This window comes from Abramis brama, assembly GCF_963993115.1.
Source record: "Abramis brama genome assembly, chromosome: 22".
NCBI lineage: Eukaryota > Metazoa > Chordata > Actinopteri > Cypriniformes > Leuciscidae > Abramis > Abramis brama.
Window position 1 is genome coordinate 30,088,655 of NC_139984.1, and position 21,151 is coordinate 30,109,805.

General features: G+C 38.1%; 2 protein-coding genes across 2 annotated transcripts in view; both read right to left on the reverse strand.

Annotated features, from left to right (window-relative positions):
- The window catches only part of LOC311072984 (uncharacterized protein), a 1,552,487-nt gene that overhangs the window by 37,469 nt on the left and 1,493,867 nt on the right, over positions 1–21,151 (reverse strand). The gene's annotated exons all lie outside the window — the stretch shown is intronic.
- vstm2la (V-set and transmembrane domain containing 2 like a) overlaps positions 2,181–21,151 on the reverse strand; it is a 59,316-nt gene continuing 40,345 nt past the window's right edge. The window contains exons 2-4 of the mRNA XM_084100033.1: positions 18,026–18,195; positions 12,660–12,704; positions 2,181–5,802 (exon numbers count right to left, since the gene is read on the reverse strand). Of these exons, the coding sequence (XP_083956159.1) occupies positions 5,482–5,802; positions 12,660–12,704; positions 18,026–18,195 (536 nt within the window). The 3' untranslated portion in view covers positions 2,181–5,481. The remainder of the gene's footprint in view (positions 5,803–12,659; positions 12,705–18,025; positions 18,196–21,151) is intronic.

Sequence of the window (21,151 nt, forward strand, 5' to 3'; positions counted from 1 at the left end):
CAGCCAAAGTTTCTTGAGTAGTTTACTTAAAGTCCCCCTGGCCTGTAGTCAATAATTTTATCCCTTAAAACTCATCTTTGATCACCAAAATTAAATATTTAAAAGTTTTTTCCTTGAAAAAAATTCTTCATGCCTTAAAATAGCTTGAATGCAACTCAGCACACTTGCTTCATTTAGTATACACTGTTCTATGAATATGCAAATATTCTGTGTTTGGTTCACTGCAGTTTTAAGGAGAAAATACTCAGCAATGCTGTTGACTTATGAATTTACACATGATTTGTCTTAAAAGCATATTAAAAACACCACATAAGCTATGTTTCCATCCACGCGTTTTTATCCGAATTAAGTGATAACGAATGAAAAATGCCTTATGGAAACAGTAAAATTCGATTGAATTTCATGAATATCGACTCAAATGAAATATGTTCGGTCTCATCGGATTTTATCTTGATCGATATACGGCTTATGCTGATGGAAACGTTATCTGTATAAATCCATTTTGTCTAGCAAAACTTTGTTTGCAAATGTTTGTTTGAATGTTGTGCGATTCAGTGCGAAAATGAATGGAAACACCTTACAATGTCTCAAATCAATTCGATATAGGCCTACCAACTTGATCGCAAAACAGCATGTGATGACGTCATTACGCACAGGTTTTTATTCGCTTTAAAGCCGTTGGATGGAAACACACTTATTCGCATGAGTTTTTTTACTTCAGATAATTCGATTGACAAGTGGATGGAAACTTAGCCATAGACACATAAACAAGCTGGATTTTCACCACAGGGGGACTTTAAGCAATTAAGCCACCATGTTGCCCTTTAACATCAAGAACGATAAACGATAACATGTTGGTTATTCAAAGCGCGCTTCAGTTGTTCTCGCTACATGCTTTAAAATAGAATGGATATTGATGGACTATCCACGTTTTATCTTTCAACAGTTTGGGGGGAAAAAATCCCCAAAAATGATTCCAATGGTATCCTTGCTCTGTCGTTATCGTTATCGTTATAGTTGGGGTGGTCTCTAATTAGAGAGAGCAATGTTGTTGTTGTTTTTACACGTTATAATGGTACTTGGCAGTCTGTTAGGGCAGGTGAAGCAGAGCCCCACCAAAAATACTCATCTAAAACAATCTCTATATAGACTTAATCAATAATGGATTGTAAATGTGTTCAGAATTCTGTATAAATATTTTCGGATTTTCTAGACTATTTTAAGTCTTAACTGGATAATTTACTGAGGGTCAGCCGAGTCCTCCTCAGCTCTACAGCGCCCCGCAGTTTTCCAATGTAAATCTGGTGAAAAATGGAACTGCAGCGAGAGCCATAGACCTTATTCAGAGCAGCGCCATGACGAGAGGCTGTGTGAGGGATGGACTGACCGTGATTAAAAAGCTATATAAACTCCTAGATCATTTATGATTTTCCACAGATCATGTTGTCTTAAGTTTTTTGTCTAATAAAATTTCTTGGAAAGATATTTTTGCAGTGTTTCGTCACCAGAACTTAAGGCGATTCTATAGCGTTCTGTGTCGAGTATGAATCTGTCAATCAACATTAGAGCGCCACCCTCAGGCTGAATTACGCAACATCTATCAAAAGTGTGTGCGTGTGCTCAGCTGTTACAATATAAAGTTTGCAAAATGTTTATCAGAAACTAACGCTAAGAACCAGAAACTTCCCTACCTAAATTTACGGCCTGGTATTTGGTGTAAACGTAGCCTACTTTTAATGTGGTTATACTTGAAAGTGATTTAAATAAGCAACCACAACGTGATGAGACACCAAAATTAGTTGAAAAAACAAAAGTTAAACTTATCTATTTGAATGAGAGAAATGGGAAAACTTATCTTTCCGCTCTCCTTCCTTCTGGAACTTGTGATTTACGAATATCTAAAACTTTTAACACATGTTATAAAAACGTGCAGGCTAGAAGAGCATCTTTTGTTTTTACAAAAACGCTAATTTTGCAGGTTAACCAATCACTGTTTCATATTAATCAAATAGTTGAGCTCAGATTGCGTGCCAAATGCGTCACTAAACAATATCCAATATCTCTATGGCGCCTTTTTTTTAAATATTTCAAAACAATGTCTGGTTGAACTGGGGTTAAATCTTAGTACTTAAAAATCATCAAAATCAAGAAAAATCATGTATTAAAAGGACACAAAGATATATGATCAATGTACAATGTTTTTATTTATTTGATAAAGGCATACATTGAAGGTGAAACCAGTCTTTTGTAGGAGTAGCCTATTGTAATATACACAATCTGTACATGTATTACTTCCAGAAACAAAAAAACTATTGAATCAAACCATAAAAATCAAAGAAACCAGAAACGAAGCTGTCATTAATACCATTGAACATACTGTGAGTGTTTTCAAGATCTTTTAAAGCTGCATAAAAACCACAAAACATCGTAATATTGTGTGTGCACCATTCTTCTATTGACAGAAAAGCTTTATGAAACATATTTGCAAAAGCTGGCACCTATTAAATCGCACTTGTGCCAATGGTGATGCCAGTCCAGAAAACCCCTCAGACTGGTGCCCGTAACATTATACATGTAAACAATGATAGTAATATTACAGCATGTAAATGTCATCGTTTAGACCTGATGAAGAATATTTCAAACATTCACGTTTGTTCTGACGCTTCTAGCCGTCTACGTCGTATCAAAACCATGAATCTGAGCAAACTAAGAATGACCAAAGAGTTTAAATCAACAGTCCAATTTGGTTTCTTGCTCATTGGCAAATATAATTAGAAACGTTTGTCACATGCACTCGCTGTTGTGAACAGATATCTACCTTCGGTTTTATACAGAAATATACATCAGTTGATATAGGGATAGTTCACTCGAATATTAAAATTCGTTTTTTTATTTATTCTCTCAACCCTCATGTTCAAACCTGCTTTACTCACTTTCTACCATAAAACACAAAATTATTTATTTTGCAGAATGTCTAAGCTGCTCTTTGATAGTAGCCACTGACCAGGGGCTAATACAATAAAATAAAGGACAAATACTAAACTATACGAAACTGAAATAAAGCTCTAAAAAGCTTAAGGGACAGATTTACTAATAGCTTACGGCAGTGCAGTCAAGATTTACTAAAGAAAAGAAAAAAATTAGCGGTGAAAAGGTGTGAACGGGTGGGTGACGTCACTTCTTGTATTGTCAAACAAAACGGAGGCTAGCTCGACCCTCCCTCCTCCTCATCCCGTCCCCTCCCCCTCCCTTCCGTGCTTTTCCGATGCAAATTCGGGACTTTGTGTGTTCCTTCTCCTTTTTCCCCTCTTCTTTGCTATTTGTTCATCGGAACGTCACCTCTTTGGTCGTGTGTCGGCCATATCAAAATTCAAGAGAATATAATTCTAACGTTAGTCGTTGTCGTTGTCTAGGACATCTCTCCTCTAGCTAACTTCTCTCTTCATGCTTCTCTCTCCTCCACTCCCCACACCACCCTTCATGTGCACACGCACTAACCCCCCCACCCCCAAATCATTCTTGTCGGTTATTGGCTGGAACGGTGTTTGTTATGTTTCGTGGTCCAGGTTGGGCCAGTTTGTTTTTGTTGCCATTTGTGGAGCCTGGGCTGTCTACAGAGACCGCGTTTTCTTACAGTGTGTTCAGGGGACAGGCAGCTAGCGGATAGTGAGGAGATGTTTGCTGGATGTGACAAAAAATGTTTCGGCCTAAAAAACGCGTGACATCGTTTAGAGCACCTTTAAATTAATCATGTAAAGTGATTTACTAAGGTTTGCGCTAGTCAATTTACTGGTGTTTCCGCCATTATTTACCCCTCAAAAAAGCATGTCTTAAACCAGACGCTGATTTGCACTGCTCTTGGTAATTATGCAAATATTGTGTTGGTCATTATGGAAATTATCCGGCTGTGTCTTTTCTTTAATTTGCTCGTCGTCAGTAGATCACGTGCAGAACTTTCCACTCCCATCCGGACTTTTATGGGATTGTGCCCTCACGCCCTAAATGTTTTATTTTGTTTTTACATAAGAAAGTCGGTCATATGGGTTTGGAACATAGTCTGTTAAAATAAAAGATGAACGAAGCACCTTCACTCTCTTCCATTGTAGAAAAGTGAAGCCGCCAATGTCCCAATATGGCGCTTATATCTTATGCAGATTTGGGATCTGATTCTGCGCAGTAGAGAGTGTGTGTGGAGTCGCGATATCAAGGTGCCGCCCTCACTCTTGCAGAAACCCGTTAGTACAGTTTACTGCAGAGCAACTCATTGTGTCAGTGTCAAATAAATAGTTTCGGACATGTAGAAATTAAAGTTAAAGCTCCAATCTCCTCCCGAAAATCCCCCAAAAAGTCAGTTGGTGCATCAGTGACTACTTCGTTTAGAGAAGCTGTCAATCATGACATCACGCCCTGTTTTTATAGAAACAAATGTGACCCTGGATCACAAAACCAGTCTTGAGTCGCACGGGTATATTTGTGCAATAGCCAACAATACATTGCTTGGGTCAAAATGATCGATTTTTCTTTTATGCCAAAAATCGTTAGGATATTAAGTAAAGATCATGTTCCATGAAGATATTTTGTACATTTCCTACCGTAAATATATAAAACATTTATTTGTGTGAGTGAATGCAGCACAATCGCCAACATAAATGAACAACTTTAAAGGAGATTTTCTCAATGTTTAGATTTTTTTGCACCCTCAGATTCCAGATTTTCAAATAGTTGAATCTCGGCCAAATATTGTCCTATCATAACAAACCATACATCAGTGGAAAACATATTTATTGAGCTTCCAGATGATGCATAAATCTCAATTTCTAAAATATGACCCATGTGACTGGTTTTGTGGTCCAGGGTCACAAATAACTAACTAAAACCAAACTTAAAAAAAAAAAAAACCGAACACTTAAACTTATATCAGCGTGATAAAAACTACCTAAAATGACAGAAACATCTTTGGAAAAAATGTATTTGGAGTGTAATTTGATTGTTTAAGTTTGCCTCACGTCCATTGCCTCGTCCATTACAATTTTTTTACAGTCTATGTTTACGACCTATACTGGGACCAGCCACCGGGGGGGGGGGGAGCGATCGAGACGCTTTGGCTTCACTTTTCAGGACTTGGTTTGGAATTTATCACCGAACTTTTGATTACACCTTGAATAGTCATGATTCAATTGCATTAATCATAATTACAGTTAGGGTCACTTTGTGACAACAATGTGCAATATCTTTACATGAAACTGTCAAGTTTCTGTATTGTCGTGTGTTACATTTATGGTGTCTTAATTACTGTGTGGATGCACCATAAGGTTTGCTAAGTAATTTCACTGTATAATACCTGCAATGACAATAAAAGGAATTTAAACTGTGAGAATGTTTTCATTTTTGGATGAACTATCCCAACTTCAGGGGTCGGTGTAAGGAATGATGTGGGTGTACGGGTGCTTGGGTTGGGTAGTAAGTAAAGATAAGAGGAACCTAAAGTGCACAGCTCTCCGTGCAGTCAACGGTACTATCATCAGCGGACCTCTTCCTGAGCTCTCGGCCGGGTTTGTGGTGAGCGTGATGGGCCGGCTGGTGCTTGTGGTGCTCAGACTGCAGAACGTCCTCTTGTGACGTCGCCCCCTGGTGGGACGGAGGATCCGCGCGCTCCACCTGCAGGTACGCCCGCACGCGATGGTGACGTAGCTTGCTGTCGCTGAAGTCGATGACGCGGCATTCGTACGTGCCCTCGTCTGACGGCTTCACGTTGGACAGTCGGAGCTTGTGGGAGATGTTGCTTCCGGCGACCTTCACCACCTGCGGAGAAACGGACAGGAGAACTGGTCAGAGGTTTGAAAATGATTGGTCAGGGTATTAAATCATGAATCAGGCTCGAAAATGCTGATTTAAAACAGACTCCGACTGATTTGGGCTGAAGCAGAGATGACTAGGAGGTCAAAACGTGCGTCGTATTTTAAAAAAGAGACGCTTTTTGAGAACATAGAATGCCATAGAATGTGAAATTGAATTTATCTTGGCATAGTTAAATAACAAGAGTTCAGTACATGGACATGACATACAGTGAGTCTCAAACACCATAGTTTTCTCTTTCTTATTTAAATCTCGTTTTTGAAAAACACCCCTGAAAAACGGGCGAATCTCCACATAACACCAACTGTGACGAAACCGATGGGATCATTAATATGTACGCCTCTAAAAATTTGCATATGCCAGCCCATGCTCAGTGCCAGGCGAAACTGCACAGCCGAATCATCAGAAGTTCTGCAGGTGAAGAAACAAGCAGGAGGAGGATCATAGGGAAAATGGCAGATCTATCTATAATCTATCTATCTATAATCGGATACCGCTACAGTTTAATTCGAAGTTGTTTAGTTGCTCTGCCCATTTCACCACGGACTGTTACAACAATATCAAGCAGCCAGGCTTCTCTCGGCGTCTCAAACGGACGAAGGGGGCAATTTCAACTAACGTTATATTCCCGCAAGCGGCAAGTAGGGATTTTATTAACGATAATTTACATTGTGTTATCTAGATCCAGCGCGATATTGTTTTTTCCTCGAGAGACATCATGGCTTGCAAACGAGCGAACGAAGCATGGCAGTTGCTCAGTGTTTGGTTGTACAAATGAACACAAAAATATTTTTTTGCTCCTTCATCCGAGCCTCTGGAGAACCAGTGGGTTATGTGAATTTCTGATGTGTAATTGTTCAAATTCAGACAGATAATCTTTCTTTCAAAGTCGTTCAACACTGTTTATGCATCAGTATATCGCGTTGCAGTGATAAGATCTTCATTCACGCGATCAACAGGCTGTCATCTGCTCAGTGCTCATCACTGAAACCTTTTATGTGATGGGAATAGATCTAAATACTTAAAAAAAAACTTCTCATGATTCGTTAATCCCGATAGCTGTAATAGTAAAAACATATAAAAGCTGTAATAGTAAAAGTTTTCCAGATAGCTCTACATGTAATGCCAGATATTTCATATGCAAGCATGTCAGCCAATCACAGCAGTGGGCAACAACACTGAAGTCTCACAGCAGACACGCCCCTTCAAACAGAGTGTTCAAATCAATGGATGAAATCAGGCTAGGAAATATGCCTTTTATTTCTAAATTATAACAAATTTTGATCTAAAAAACATACTAACATTATAAGGGCACCCCAGGAAACATTATAAAATAATAAAATAATCCATTCTATGGCACCTTTAAGGAGAGACACTACAGGCAAAACCATTGTTTTTGAGATTTTAGGCCATTTAGCTTTCAAATAGTGGAAAGAAAACATCTAAAATACACATTTAAAGGGACAGTTCACCCAAAAAATTTTATTTTGTCATTTACTCACCCTCAAGTTGTTCCAAACATGTATGAATTGTTTTCTTCTGAACACAAAAGAAGATATTTTGAAGAATGTCGGTAACCAAACACATGATGGACCCCATTGACTTCCATAGTATTTTTTTTTATATACCATGGAAGTCAATGGATACCACCAACTGTTTGTTTACCCATATTATTCAAAATATCTTCTTTTGTGTTCAGAAGAAGAAAGAAATTCATACTCTTTTCAACTCAAGGGTGAGTAAATTATGACAAAATGTTCATCAACTATCCCTTTAAGTGTTTATTTACATGTTATCTATTAGAGTCTGTAGATTTCAATTACAATACATATATTTAAAGGGTTAAAAAACCTTTTTAAATCTGCACTTCAGCAGCACTTACTCGCACCAAACTTTACAGATTTATTCCTATCTATATTCTGAAGGCTTTTACTGAGGGGATTACTGTTCGCTTAATCCAATGTTCACATTTCTGTTCTGCAAATGTATGCATATTTAATCATATAAAGCCTAATTTGCATATTTGAACATTGCAGAGAATTTGCAATGCAATACAACTGTCTTAATGTACTGTGATTAATGAATTGGGAAGTATGGTGATGCTAAATGATTAAATGTAGTGTCTTGCCTTAAATGCAATAAAGCATGTGAACTCACAAATCTAATAAACCTCTGGATTTGTAAACGAAATGGTTGTTTGCATCGTTCCTATAGCACTCATTGTCATGTCTTGCAGGCTTAAATGGGCTCCTGATCATCAGAGCTCCAGTGTGGATCATCATGAAACGCTACAGTAGATGTAATGTGAGGCAGCGAGACTACAGTGAGACTGTGGCTCTGTCCCAAACCCACACTCCATAGTGGACAACTATGCGGCATCATGTCACTGAAGTGTGGACTCCAGGGATTTAGGACAGCGTTTGGGATGGGGCCAGTGAAATGCAACATGTTTGGCAGTGATGAGCAGCAGTGAGAGACAGTGACACACAGCACTGAAGACCGGGTCTCCATACATGTATTTTTTTTGTGTGCAAATTTTGGTATATTGCATGAAAAAATGAAATGGAAACAGCGAAATCCAAATCAAATTTCTAACATGTACATTCAAAAAGGAAAGTAATTTATTAATTTATTATTCGTTTTCTTGAACTCATTGTATAGATGGATGGGAAATGCAAATAAAATACCCAAAATGTAAATGTTAATAAATATTTTATTAAAAAATAAATTATGAAAAATGTAAAGATTAAAATAAATTATGAAAAAATATATCCTAAAAAATTATTAAAATATCTTTATTTGTAATGCTGGATGGGAAATGCAAATAAAATGGCGTTTTGATGCTCTAAAATGTGACTGAGATCACTGCGCCTCAGTTCAAGCAGCAGCGCGAGTCTATTCTTCCACTTTAACACAAATTATATCTAGAAAAACATGCATGAATATCAGAAGGTAAGTTGAAAGTAACAGTATAACTTGCCGAAATCATGTAATCACTCAATCAGTGTTTCAACCGTGGAAAGATGTCAGTAAAACAGCTTCTGAACAACGTCACTTAATGTTGCATTTACCTCAGGAAAGTCACCAGTTTGTTAGTTAGCTTTAAAAAAAAAAAAACTAGAGGAGCTTATTTACTGTTAATTATATATGTATGCTTGAATAAACTTGCCATGAAGACAAGGGCTTATGAAAACTACCTTATATGTGTAACTGAGTTGTATACAAACATTTCAGCTTTTATTTGAGTGTAAATATTTTATGTGGAAATAAAAAGCAGTTGAATATAATATCTCTGTTGTTAATTTTAACCTCTAATATCATAGCGCACCAAATGAGAGGGTTCCCTGTATAGTGTGCACCATTATTTGGGAGAGATTTTTTATCCATAAGAAAAAACAAACTATCGGCATCGGCCGATATCATTCTGAATAATTGGCTATCAGTATCGGCTGAGAAATTTCATATCGGTGCATCTCTAATAACACATATATTTTCACTTGCCGAACACGCGTGAAAGTTTCGCTCTCCGTCAAGCGGTCTGTAAAGTGCATTATTTCAGTTCATCCCAATGAATGCAGTGTATTTGACGCACAGTAAACACTAGTGTTTCTCACACACTCAAAGAGAGAGCAAGAGAGTCTTACACCACGCAGAATTAACGTTCTACATGTAAACGATATTCTTTGCTGTATTTTCTAGTAAAAATAATGGAGTCATTTGGAATCATTCAGCCTTTAAGAGCAAGCAGAAGCTAATGCGCAAATGCAGACGCGATTAATATTCATGAACCCAGCAGCTCATCAATGCTTAGTGCGCTTTATATTGTTATTAGTAGTAGAATTCGTAGTAGTAGTATTATTTATCAGTATTATTGTTAGTTTTGTACAGTTCAAACTTGTAATTGATTATTATTGTGTGCTGTTTTTCAGTACAGTTGCACGATTTAAACATTATCTGCACTTTCACAGAAGAAACGTAAAGCCTATCTGCAACTTTTCCATTTCCGCAAGGGCTGGTGTTTGGATGTTTACTGTTTTGTTTAATTCTTTTATGTAACTGGTATATCATAGGAGCCGATTTGATGATGGGTACATTTCACTTTAGATCAATGCTTGTGTTTCTGAGGCTCTCAAGAACAAAACAGTGGTGAATGGGACTATATTCATATTGTCATAGATATCGTTAGCGCAATAAATAGCAGAAAATATTGTGATATAGTATATCGCCCATCCCTACTGCTGAAATGTGACCCTGGACCACAAAAACAGTCATATGGGTCAATTTTTTTTAATTGAGATTTAGACATTATCTGAAAGTTGAATAAATAAGCTTCCCATTGATGTATGATTTGTCAGGATAGGACAATATTTGGTCGAGATACAACTATTTGAACGTCTGAAATCTGAGGGTGCAAAAATATCTAAATATTAAGAAAATCGCCTTTAAAGTTGTCCATTTATGTTCGCCATTGTGCTGCATTCACTCACAAAAATACATGTTTTATATATTTACGGTAGGAAATTTACAAAATATCTTCATGGAACATGATCTTTACTTAATATCCTAATGATTTTTGGCATAACAGAAAAATCAATCATTTTGACCCATGCAATGTGTTGTTGGCTATTGCCACAAATATACCCGTGCGACTCGTGACTGGTTTTGTGATCCAGGGTCACATATGATCTTCCCAACCCTATCCTGAATGCAGAAAATTCAAGAAACAGCTGAAAACGCATATAACTGCATCCTTCAAAAAAAAAAAAAAAACCTTCTTCCCAATGTTTTGACCATTCCGTAATCTCTCCCTGTTCGAGCTTCTAAAACGTGTCTGAAACTTACCAGCACTTCTTGTGTTTATTGCCTCTTTATGATAAATTGCTCAGTTGTTAGTCGCTTAGGATAAAAGCGTCTGCTAAATGAGTAAATGGGTGAATTCCTAGCGGAAGTGAATGCAGTGTGAGAGTGAAATACATCAGTGATATTCAGTGAGATGCGGACGTGGAACCGCAGAGATGGATGAGAGACATTCACTCAACAGCTCTCTCTCTCTCTCTCTCTCTCTCTCTGAAACACAGACAACAGGACAATCTCTCTGTAAAGCGGTCAGCGTTCCCAGAGGATCCAGGCGCTCAATAAAGCGTCTGCCAGTGAAGCAGATTGAGTGTGGATCAGGTGGATAAATAAACATACATTCACAAACCCACATGCACACACTCAAACACACTTACATCAACTCGTTTCCACAGCGTTACATATGTCGAGGATGGTAACAAACAAACACTCTCGCTATCAGCTTCACTAGGATCAGAAATAACATCACAGCTAAATCTACAAGAGTTGAAAACAACGTTATGGTGAAGTTCATGCTGGATTCCAGTGAGTCTCCAGTCTCTGATCAACGGCTCTGCATTCAGTGGAAGCAAATGTCCTTGTGAATATTTTATGGAGTAGCAGAGAGAGATGCTTTGATTTATTCACACACAAACACACACTAACACACACACTCTCTCTATTACACTCACACACAACATGCACTCACACACTCCCATACACACACACTCTCTAACACACACTCACACACATACACTCTCTAACACACTCACACAATCACACAACCACACACACACATACATACTGAAGATCTTACTGAACCTGCAAAGCTACACATCCTCAGATTTGTCTAGTCGACGCGTTGCTTCAGTCACTAGTTGACGTTAATAAAGCCCCGTATGAGCAGACTGTGCACTCGTCCTCGATCAGACATGCTCATGGGGACTATTTGGATGCAATCCTGAGGACCAATGGGTTTGGATCATAAAATAATAATTAAAAAACTTTTATTGAAATAAAAATAAAATGTAAATCACAAATTGTGCAACCCTCCAAGATGTTTCCACTTAATCTGACAAGCGGCATTGCAAGCCATAACCTACAGGATGATCTTGTGTAAAGTGCAACACACAATTACAATCCTCAATCCTGTTTTGGCTTCTTTTGGGAATATTTTAATTTAGTGGAGCACAATTTAAACAAACATTATTGAAAAAGCGTGTCTGAAATTTCGGTTCTTTCAAGGGAACTCACGCTGCATCGAGACTGACGCTGAGGGAACGCTCTGCGTGATTGGGTCGTGAAGCACGTGTGAAATCAGTCCAATGGCGTATAGGCGGGTGACGTCATGGCAGGACGCTATAAAGCGCACCGTCCCTCTTCAGGGAACCGAGGTTACAGTCGTAACCGAGGCGTTACTCAATATAGCAGTTAACATTGAGTAACGCCTCGGTTCCCGAGGTTATATGCCATATCACACTGACAGTCATGCAGTGAGTCTGGATGACAACAGCACAGTTGTGATGACCTACAGCACAATCACAGCTGAGAATGAGGTGTGTGTGTGTGTGTGTGTGTGTGTGTGATCGTTTAACTGTTGTTCCGTGTCACACACTCCACCTCTGAAACACAAACCCCAGCCGCTTTATCTCAGTCTGTGTTTGTGAGCTTCTCTCTAAGCCTGAATTGCTTTAGCGTGAGAAGGCTTCTGCGTCTCACACACACACACACACACACACACACAGCCTGCAGCGGCTCAACCAGCAAAAGCCGAGCAAGTTGCAAACAAATCACCTTTAGCCCAAGCGAGTGTGATGTTGTGTTTGCATGCTCCAGTTATTTGCCCTCCTGACACACACACACACACACACACACACACACACACACCATGTACTTTTAGATGACAACAGCTGAGAACAAACACAAAAGAGATGTTCATGAATGAAATGAGGAGGAAATCACAAACTTACACTGATTTTGGTGGCATCCTTTGACATCTCATTCTGTGGCACCACCTGCAACCAGACACATCGTGGTCATACATCCACATATTATGATTTATAACTGCATATTCTGACCATATATTCAGGGTAGCTATTTATTTTTTTCCACTATAAAAATAAAATATTTCAATATTTTTCTCTTTTTTTAATAAGTGTGTTATTTTTAAGGTTTTTATTTTTAAATGGTGTGTTTCATTATTTATTTATGCTTAAATAAATATTATATTTTCTCACCACAGTGAGTGCTACAAGGATAAAATAAATGTAGAATATACAAACACAATAAATACAATAACACAACAGACTCAAATATTAAACTTAATATGAATATCAGGTTAAATAAGCAATCCATTAAGCTGTAATCAAAAAAAATAAAGTAATAAGCTGTTTATTCAAGCTGTTTGCATTCAAGAATTTTTCATTTTCATTTAAAAAAAAAAACTGAAATAAAAAAATAAGAAACCCTCATAAATAATAATAGATTTTATTTGTAATATTTATTTTATTTTCTCACCTCAAAGTGCTACAAGCAGAAAATAAACACTAAATATACAAACACACTAAATTCAACACAAAAAAATAAAATATTACACTAAATATAAATATCAGGCTAAATAAGTAATTGTAGATAGTTGCATTTTTAAAAAAAAAATTGTTTTGCATTATTTAACATCAAAAACATTGATGATTATCTTGTTTTGATCCTTTTATTTCTACTTTGGTGGATACTTACAAATAATATATTTTACATTTTTCCACGATATAAGCAATCAAGCTCTTGAGATTTGCTATATATTATATTTCACTTAACATGTCATGTACTGTATGCATGCGGCTAAAACTGAATTTAATATACATCCAACTTTATAAACCCTAATATAATATAATAAATATTCGCAACAATTTAAATAATCACGCAGCCAAGATTTGCACGCAGGTAAAGTAAGGTTTAGCCTACTAGATATCCAACTTTTAATATATTGGGTGATAATATGGCGCTTTTCCACTGCATGGTACGGCTCGGTTCGGCTCAGTACGGTTCGACTCGGCGCGGAACGGTTCGGCTCGCTTCGCTTTTCCACTGCGTGGTACGACTCGACTCGTTACGGCACGGTTCGGTTCGCTTTAGCTCGGTTGCTTTTCCACTGCAGTTAGTACCGCTTCAAAGTGGGTGGGACTGATCGTTATAGTTGCCGTCTCTACTGCCATGACATCATCATATTAAATGCGAATTTTTCATTCCGTGTTTCCCCATCCACTCCTCGGCAACCAACGAGAGGAACGTCTGCACCTCGTCCACTGACCACGATTCAGCCATTTCTTTTTTTGAAGTTTATACTCTTTTTTTTTTTTCTTTTTTTTTTTTAAAGCAAAACAGGCGCTACAGCGTTGGCTGTTGTCTACTGGCTATTTAAATCTAGCGGGTTTAGTGTCTCGTGTCGTAAATACAATGACGCTGGTAGTGATGATTCTGTCTGACCAATCAGTGATCTGCAGTGTTTTCACGTCACATTTTAGTATCGGTACGGTACGCTTGGAACCTCAACAGAGGTGGTACCATTTAAAGCGAGCCGAAGCGAGCCGTACCGTACCGTACCATGCAGTGGAAATGCGCCAAAAGTGAGCCGTACCGAACCGAGCCGTACCGTACCATGCAGTGGAAAAGCGCCAATATACTGTTGATTTTCCGATGAAGAAACAGTCAAGCAGAAATATGCCATCTTGTACTTGCTCTACAGTATTTGTGTGTTTAATGCAGTGACCATGCAGAAGGACATTTGAACAGCACTCAAACACACAAGCATATAAAGTGCTGGAATCTGAACTGATCCTCAAGAGCCCTTCATGAATAAAACATGACGCAAAGGTGAGCAAGAGTTTCTTCATGTCCCTCTTTTCATCCCTTCATCCAATTAAAGAGCATCTTGAGCTCACAGCAGGAAGTCCTGCAATCTCGCCCACTCACTCACTCACTCTCTGACTCTCTCTCTCTCTCTCTCTCTCTCTCTCTCTCTCTCTCGGGAACCTGCAGTTATTTCCACCGTTGTGATTAATGTATGTGGACTGTTACCTGCCGCAGACCCCAGAGTCCATCAATACCACTGTATCCTCTCCCGTTCTCACTTCATATTTATGTTTCTTCAGCTTTGGCCACTTTATGTCCCAGCGGTTTTATTAAAACCAATGAGTTTTTGTTATATGACGACCTTGAAAACATTTAAATAGGCCTTTATTAATAATTTTTTGCTGCTTTTGCATGTTTAGATTTCTATTGGTTTGTCTTGGATTCAGACTTTCAATCTTTCACTTTAAAATTTTACCATAAAATATGGGAAACACTTTACATTAAGGTCCCGTTAATTAACATTAGTAAGTGCAATAACTAACATTAACTACCAATTTGTTACAGTATCTATTAATCTTTGTTAATGTTAGGTAATAAAAATATATGTTAGCTCACACCATTAAATAATATTAATAGATACAACTATTGATTTTAATAATGCATTAGTAAACATTGAAATTAACTGAGATTAATAAATGCTTTAGAAGTATTTTTCATTGTTAGTTCATGTTAACTAATGAATTAACGTAAGTTAACAAACAACCTTATTCTAAAGTGTCACCAAAATGTGAATTATCATTTTTAAAGTGAGCATAAACCATTTCAATATTTATAGTGTAAAATGATTTATAGCAATATAACACAAATTACAGCTGCCCTTCAGTATTGTTTCTGCAATACTACACAAACACAAACACTAAGGGCTCTATCTTGCACCCAGCGCAATTGACTTTGTACACCGACACATGTATCATTCCTATTTTGCACCCGCGCACAGCGGACTTTTCTCTCCACAGTCGGTAAACTAGGGAATGAACTTGTGCTCCCGGGGGCGGTTCAGCGAAAAGAGGAGGCGTGTTCCGGCGCAAACGTTCCCTGATGCTATTTTGCAGTTTCAGAAAACAATTCCGCCACAGACCAGGAGAAACCTCGTCTAAAGTCAGTGGCGCGTTCAGATGCTATTTTAAGGGCGCATGCTTGGCTATAATCAATGTAGCATGTGCACAACAGCATACACTTTGCTTATCTCATCTACACACAGACGCAGCAGTTTTTTTTGCAAACCATACATAATTACAAGGAAAAATATTACCACACGAGGGAAATCATTGTTGTGTCCCTGAAGATGTGAAAAAATAGGCATAAATCTAGCTTACACATTTACCCAAATTATTATACGCCTGTTTAACCGAAGCTAATTTGGGTGGGTTTCTCCATCCCCAATGTCTCTTCTCTGTGTTTTACGGCCCTGGCGAGAACGTCGGTCTCCTCGGCTGTGAACCGCTCCTGGCAAATCCGCCGTTATAATAGCAATCCGCTATAGAACAAGCGCGCCTGCTCTTAAAGGGAATGTGAGATGACGCTCTGATTGGTTTATTTCATGTTATGCCCAAACCACACCTATGAATAATGAAGCTACTTCAGACCAACCCATTTTAGATTTGCGTCGGGTGCAAGAGTCATTTATCCCGCCGGTATAATAGCAACAGCGCACGAGATCTGCCCACAAAGTTACTTGCGTTTCGCGTTTGATACTTGCGTTTCAGATCATTAAAATAGGGCCCCAGATCTATTGACCTATTCGATTGATTTCAAATGTCTTTTTGTCAAGTGTTTTCTTGTAAATTCTGTTTGTGCATCTTTCTTTGCAACAAATGACACTTACTTTGATGTTTTGCTACACTCTTAAAAATAAAGCTTCTTTATTGGCATCGACGGTTCCATAAAGAACCTTTAACATCCGTGGAATCTTTCCATTCCACAAAAGGTTCTTTATTGTGGAAAAAGGTTCTTTAGATTTTTTAAATGTTCTGGAAGGTTCTTTGGGGAACCAAAAATGCCTCTTCTATGACATTCCCTTTTGGAAACCTTTTTATATAATGTTTATATAATGCAAAGTCATTCATCTAAATTGACTGGATGGCGGCTGTATATTTTATCTACAGACGTATTGAATTTCCCAGGTTTGATGTGTCTGTGTTCATGCAGGTGATGCTGTGCAGCTCTACATACAGCTGAAGCCTTTGACTGGCAGCTGGTTATTAAACTGTGTGTGTGTGTGTGTGTGTGTGTGTGTGTGTGTGTGTCGGACAGGATGCTGAACCCTCGATCTCTCTCTCTCTCTCAGACTCTTAAAATAGGAGTCTGTGTGAGTGTTTGAGTGGCATGAGCGCGCGAGAGAGAAAGCGGGCTCATAATTGCAGCCGGTGACAGCAGGCCTGCTGAGGATCGTATTGTTCTGTGTATTGTTAGTAATGGTTAGCCGCTCTCTGTGCTGTAGTTTGTGGGCAGATCTGCGTGGAGGTTAAGGGCTGAACTCAAGGGGACAGAACGCGGGGATTATGATCTTAGTAACTCTTTGGTTTCTGGATCAGATTTAATCCTCAACACACTGGCATTGAATCCTCAACCTCACAGCTGACGGCTCACGTTATACGCCAGTGGTAAAGGTTTCATTCAGGGGTGCATTTCCAGAAAGCATCGTTAGGTAACTATGTTCGCAAGTTCCGCCGTTATCAGCAGTTCAACAAGTCGGTGTTTCCCGAAACCATAGCTCTAACGAACATTCGCAAACATCGCAGAGTTGTGTGTTTGGAACGACAGATCTCGACCTGTGGTTAGAAGCAGAGTTTCTAGTTTGCCTGACATGTGGACTCAATAAATCCTTATCTTGAGGAAAATAAGCAAGCTGACATTCAGTACAACCTGTGTCTTTAATTTAGAATTAATACAGTACAAATGTCATTTATGTTTTTTAGTTCGTCAAGAGATTTAAAACACTGTTTTGAAGAGTGTGCATGTGCGATCTTGCTCTACTACATAAGAACGAGACTATGACTGAATCTGGAAATAAAGGAAAATAACTGAGAATGCCATGTCCGTAATTTATAGCAAAAACATTGAGCATTAATTTGATCTCAAACAGATTCATTAAAAGAAGTTATTACTCCACCACGTTCATGACGTCATAAACCAACTTGGTTCAACGACCAATTTGCGACTATACAGTTTTGGGAAACGGTCATGACTAGCTAGTTGATTTCTTCAACGATGCATCGTACTATAGTAGTGAAGCAGCGAGTTACGTCATTATACAGGAAACACACCCCAGGGTAGTTGCTAGGGTGTTCTGGGTGGTTGCTAAGTGGTTTCTTCTTATCTGGTGTGAAAAGAGTCCCTGGTCTCTAGATTTGGTTCGGGTTCCTCCTTCAATCTTTTGTTTTTTTTACACGTTTTCTGGTCCAGTTAATAATAATTCACGCCATACCTGATTGGTGGTCCACGTCTGCTTGTCCGTCCACTCTCTGTGGTTCCTGATGTACCACCACTGGATCTCCAGCGAATAGGAGGGCGACCCCGCGCCTCGAAACGAGCAGGCCATCTCCACGTCCTGACCGCTCTGTGCCGAGATGTCATGAGGGATCTCTGTGAACACCGCTGAGGAAGACGACAGAGAGTATTTACAGGAGACCTATCATGCCTCTTTTACTAGATGTGATATACAGTCAAACCAAAAATTATTCAGACACCAGATATAATTTTTTATATATTGTTTTACTAGTGTGTGCAGGACACTATAGTTCATTTCTGTAAGTGAGGAGAGCAAAATAAAGTAAACTGTGACATATTATACCCAAAAATTCTTCATACAGTGACTACCAGTAACATTTATACAGATTTGGGACCAAAAATGATTCAGACACTTTGAGCTGATCATGTTTTGCTGAAGTGTTTTTTCTTTAATTGCTAATTCGACCTTTTTACACACAGACTGAACACAATGAAGCAATAAACTGGTATTATGTAATTGTGTAGTTAAATTTAACAGCTGACAGATATTCATCATAATTCATCAGTGAGACAGTCTAACAGAAGGACGGACAAAACCAGTGAAATATCAACTGATTTGATAACTCTGAGTTCTTGTCATATTTTATTACCATTTTATATCATTTAGCGAATAAACTGTGATAATGTGAGAGATGTTGAAGGTGTCTGAATACATTTTGGTTTGACTGCAAGTCTCAGGTGTCTGCAGAATGTGTCTGTGAAGTTTCAGCTCAAAATACCCCACAGATCATTTATTATACCATGTTGTAAACGCATCTTTGAGTGGAAGGAAAGACACGCTGTTTTCGTGCATGTATCTTTAAATGCAAATGAGCTGCTGCCCCGCCCCCTTTCCAGAAGAGTACAGCTTTACCTCAGATACTCTGCCAAAAAATAAAACATCTGTTTGGTTTTGATTGTCATCTCTATCGTGGTCACGCTTCATCATCATGAAAGTTTATTATCTGCATGTGTTTTAAAGCCATATCAGTCTAAACTGGTACTTATAGTTGGGTTTTTTAAGCGCACACATCTGAAGCACACTCACAGAGAGCTGCATGTCAGACGGTTTACAAAGCGCTTTACAGAAGATAAATACAAAGAAAAACATTTTGTAATCAATTTATAGAAGTAAAATAAAACAAAATACAACAATACAATGAATCATGGAAAGGATCTAGTGAACAAACGTGTTTTAAGATACTAAAACACAAAACTAAAGAAAAATGAGAAATGTTGTCTTGGCAATCAGTTAATGTTTATTTTATTTCAAGTATAAATGTTTATTTTTTATTTTTTAATGGGTTTAGTTCAGTTTTAGTTAATGATAAAAACACACAAAAAATGTACCCGTCATATTTGCACTGAACACGAGCGTGAATACATTTTGAGAAATTAGAAAAGCTTTCATGTGACCTGAAATATTCATTTGTGGTGCGTTTGAGTCATTCCTGGAGCTCAGTTGTTTCAGTTCCCGTTTATTTTGATTGTATTCAAAAAGAACAGCGTGAAAATTCTGCAAAACATCTCCTTTTGAGTTTCACAGAAGAAACGTATGTCATGATGATTTTTATTTTTGATTGAATATCCCCTTTAACGTCTGAACACCATCTGTATTATTATACAAGTGAACCTCTTTATCAACTCAAGGCACGAAGCCTAAACATCTCGTATTTGTGTTGAGATCGACGTCGACTGAACAACTCAATCTTCCCTCTTCTCGCTTTTTTAGATACCATTATCATCTCAGATAACATTTTGGAAAATGTCCAACACCTGAACGGCCAACATCAGATCCGGAGATATCCGTGAACGTTCAGAGGCTTTATCGCAAGAAAACACGCATCTAGCGACTGGATGAAGTTGTTCTCAGAAGCTAAAACACTCAAGTGCAGCGTCTCCCTTGACTGACCTCGCGAGTGAAACAAGCTCATCCGCGACTTCAGACAAACACAATTCAATTATCCTTCACGTCAAAGCCTTGAAGATACGAGTCCCCCTCCACCGAACGCCGGCCGAAGAGACGCCGTCAGAACCAACGAGCGCAAATCAGTGTGGAGGAATCATTTCTCTCTTATCAATCCTTACAGGCCCTGCAGGAAGTGATGCGCACACTTCAAAGAGAAACCGCTCACACCTGACGCTCCACAGGAAGTCATGAGTCCTGGAAGACATTACAGACACACTGCAAAAAATGCTTTTCTTACGTGGTATTTTTGTCTTGTTTCCAGTCCAAATATCAAACATTTCTGAAATCAAGATGCATTTACTAGATGAGTAAAAATGACACAAGATATTATGTCCTGTTTTCCGGGGGAATTAATCAAAATTAAGTGAGTTGATGCTAAAAAAAAAAGCTAAATTGGGGTCAGAAAAATAATGTTAATTCAAACACAAACAAGATTATTTTTCTGACCCCATTGGCAGATAATTTTGCTTGTTTCAAGCAAAAACTCGCTTAATTTGTTTTTATTTCCCCAGAAAACGAGACTTAATATCTTATGTCATTTTACTCATCTAGTAAATGGATCTTGATTTAAGAAATGTTTGATATTTGGACAGGAAACAAGACAAAAATACTAAGTAAGAAAAGCATTTTTTGCAGTGTATAAGGCGCTTTCGCAGCTAAATTTAATTGCATTGCTGGAGAAATAACTGCAATATTAAAGACATCTGAGACCATGATGGCATCCCAGTTCTTGTTTGTGTATACTCAAACCCTACTCATTTAGGGTCAGTAAGATTTTAAAAAAAAAATTCAGCCATGATGACAGTCAAGACATTTATAATGTTACAAAAGATTATATTTCAAATAAATGCTGTTCTTTTAGGACTTTCTCTTCATATAAGAATCCTAAAAAAGAAAATGTATCAGTTTCCACTAAAATATGAAGCAGCACAACTGTTTTTAACATTGATAATAATCATAAATGTTTCTTGAGCATCAAATCATCATATTAGAGTGATTTCTGAAGGATCATGTGACACTGAAGACTGGAGTAATGATGCTGAAATGATCACAAGAATAAATGACATTTTACTATATATATATATTCACAGAAAA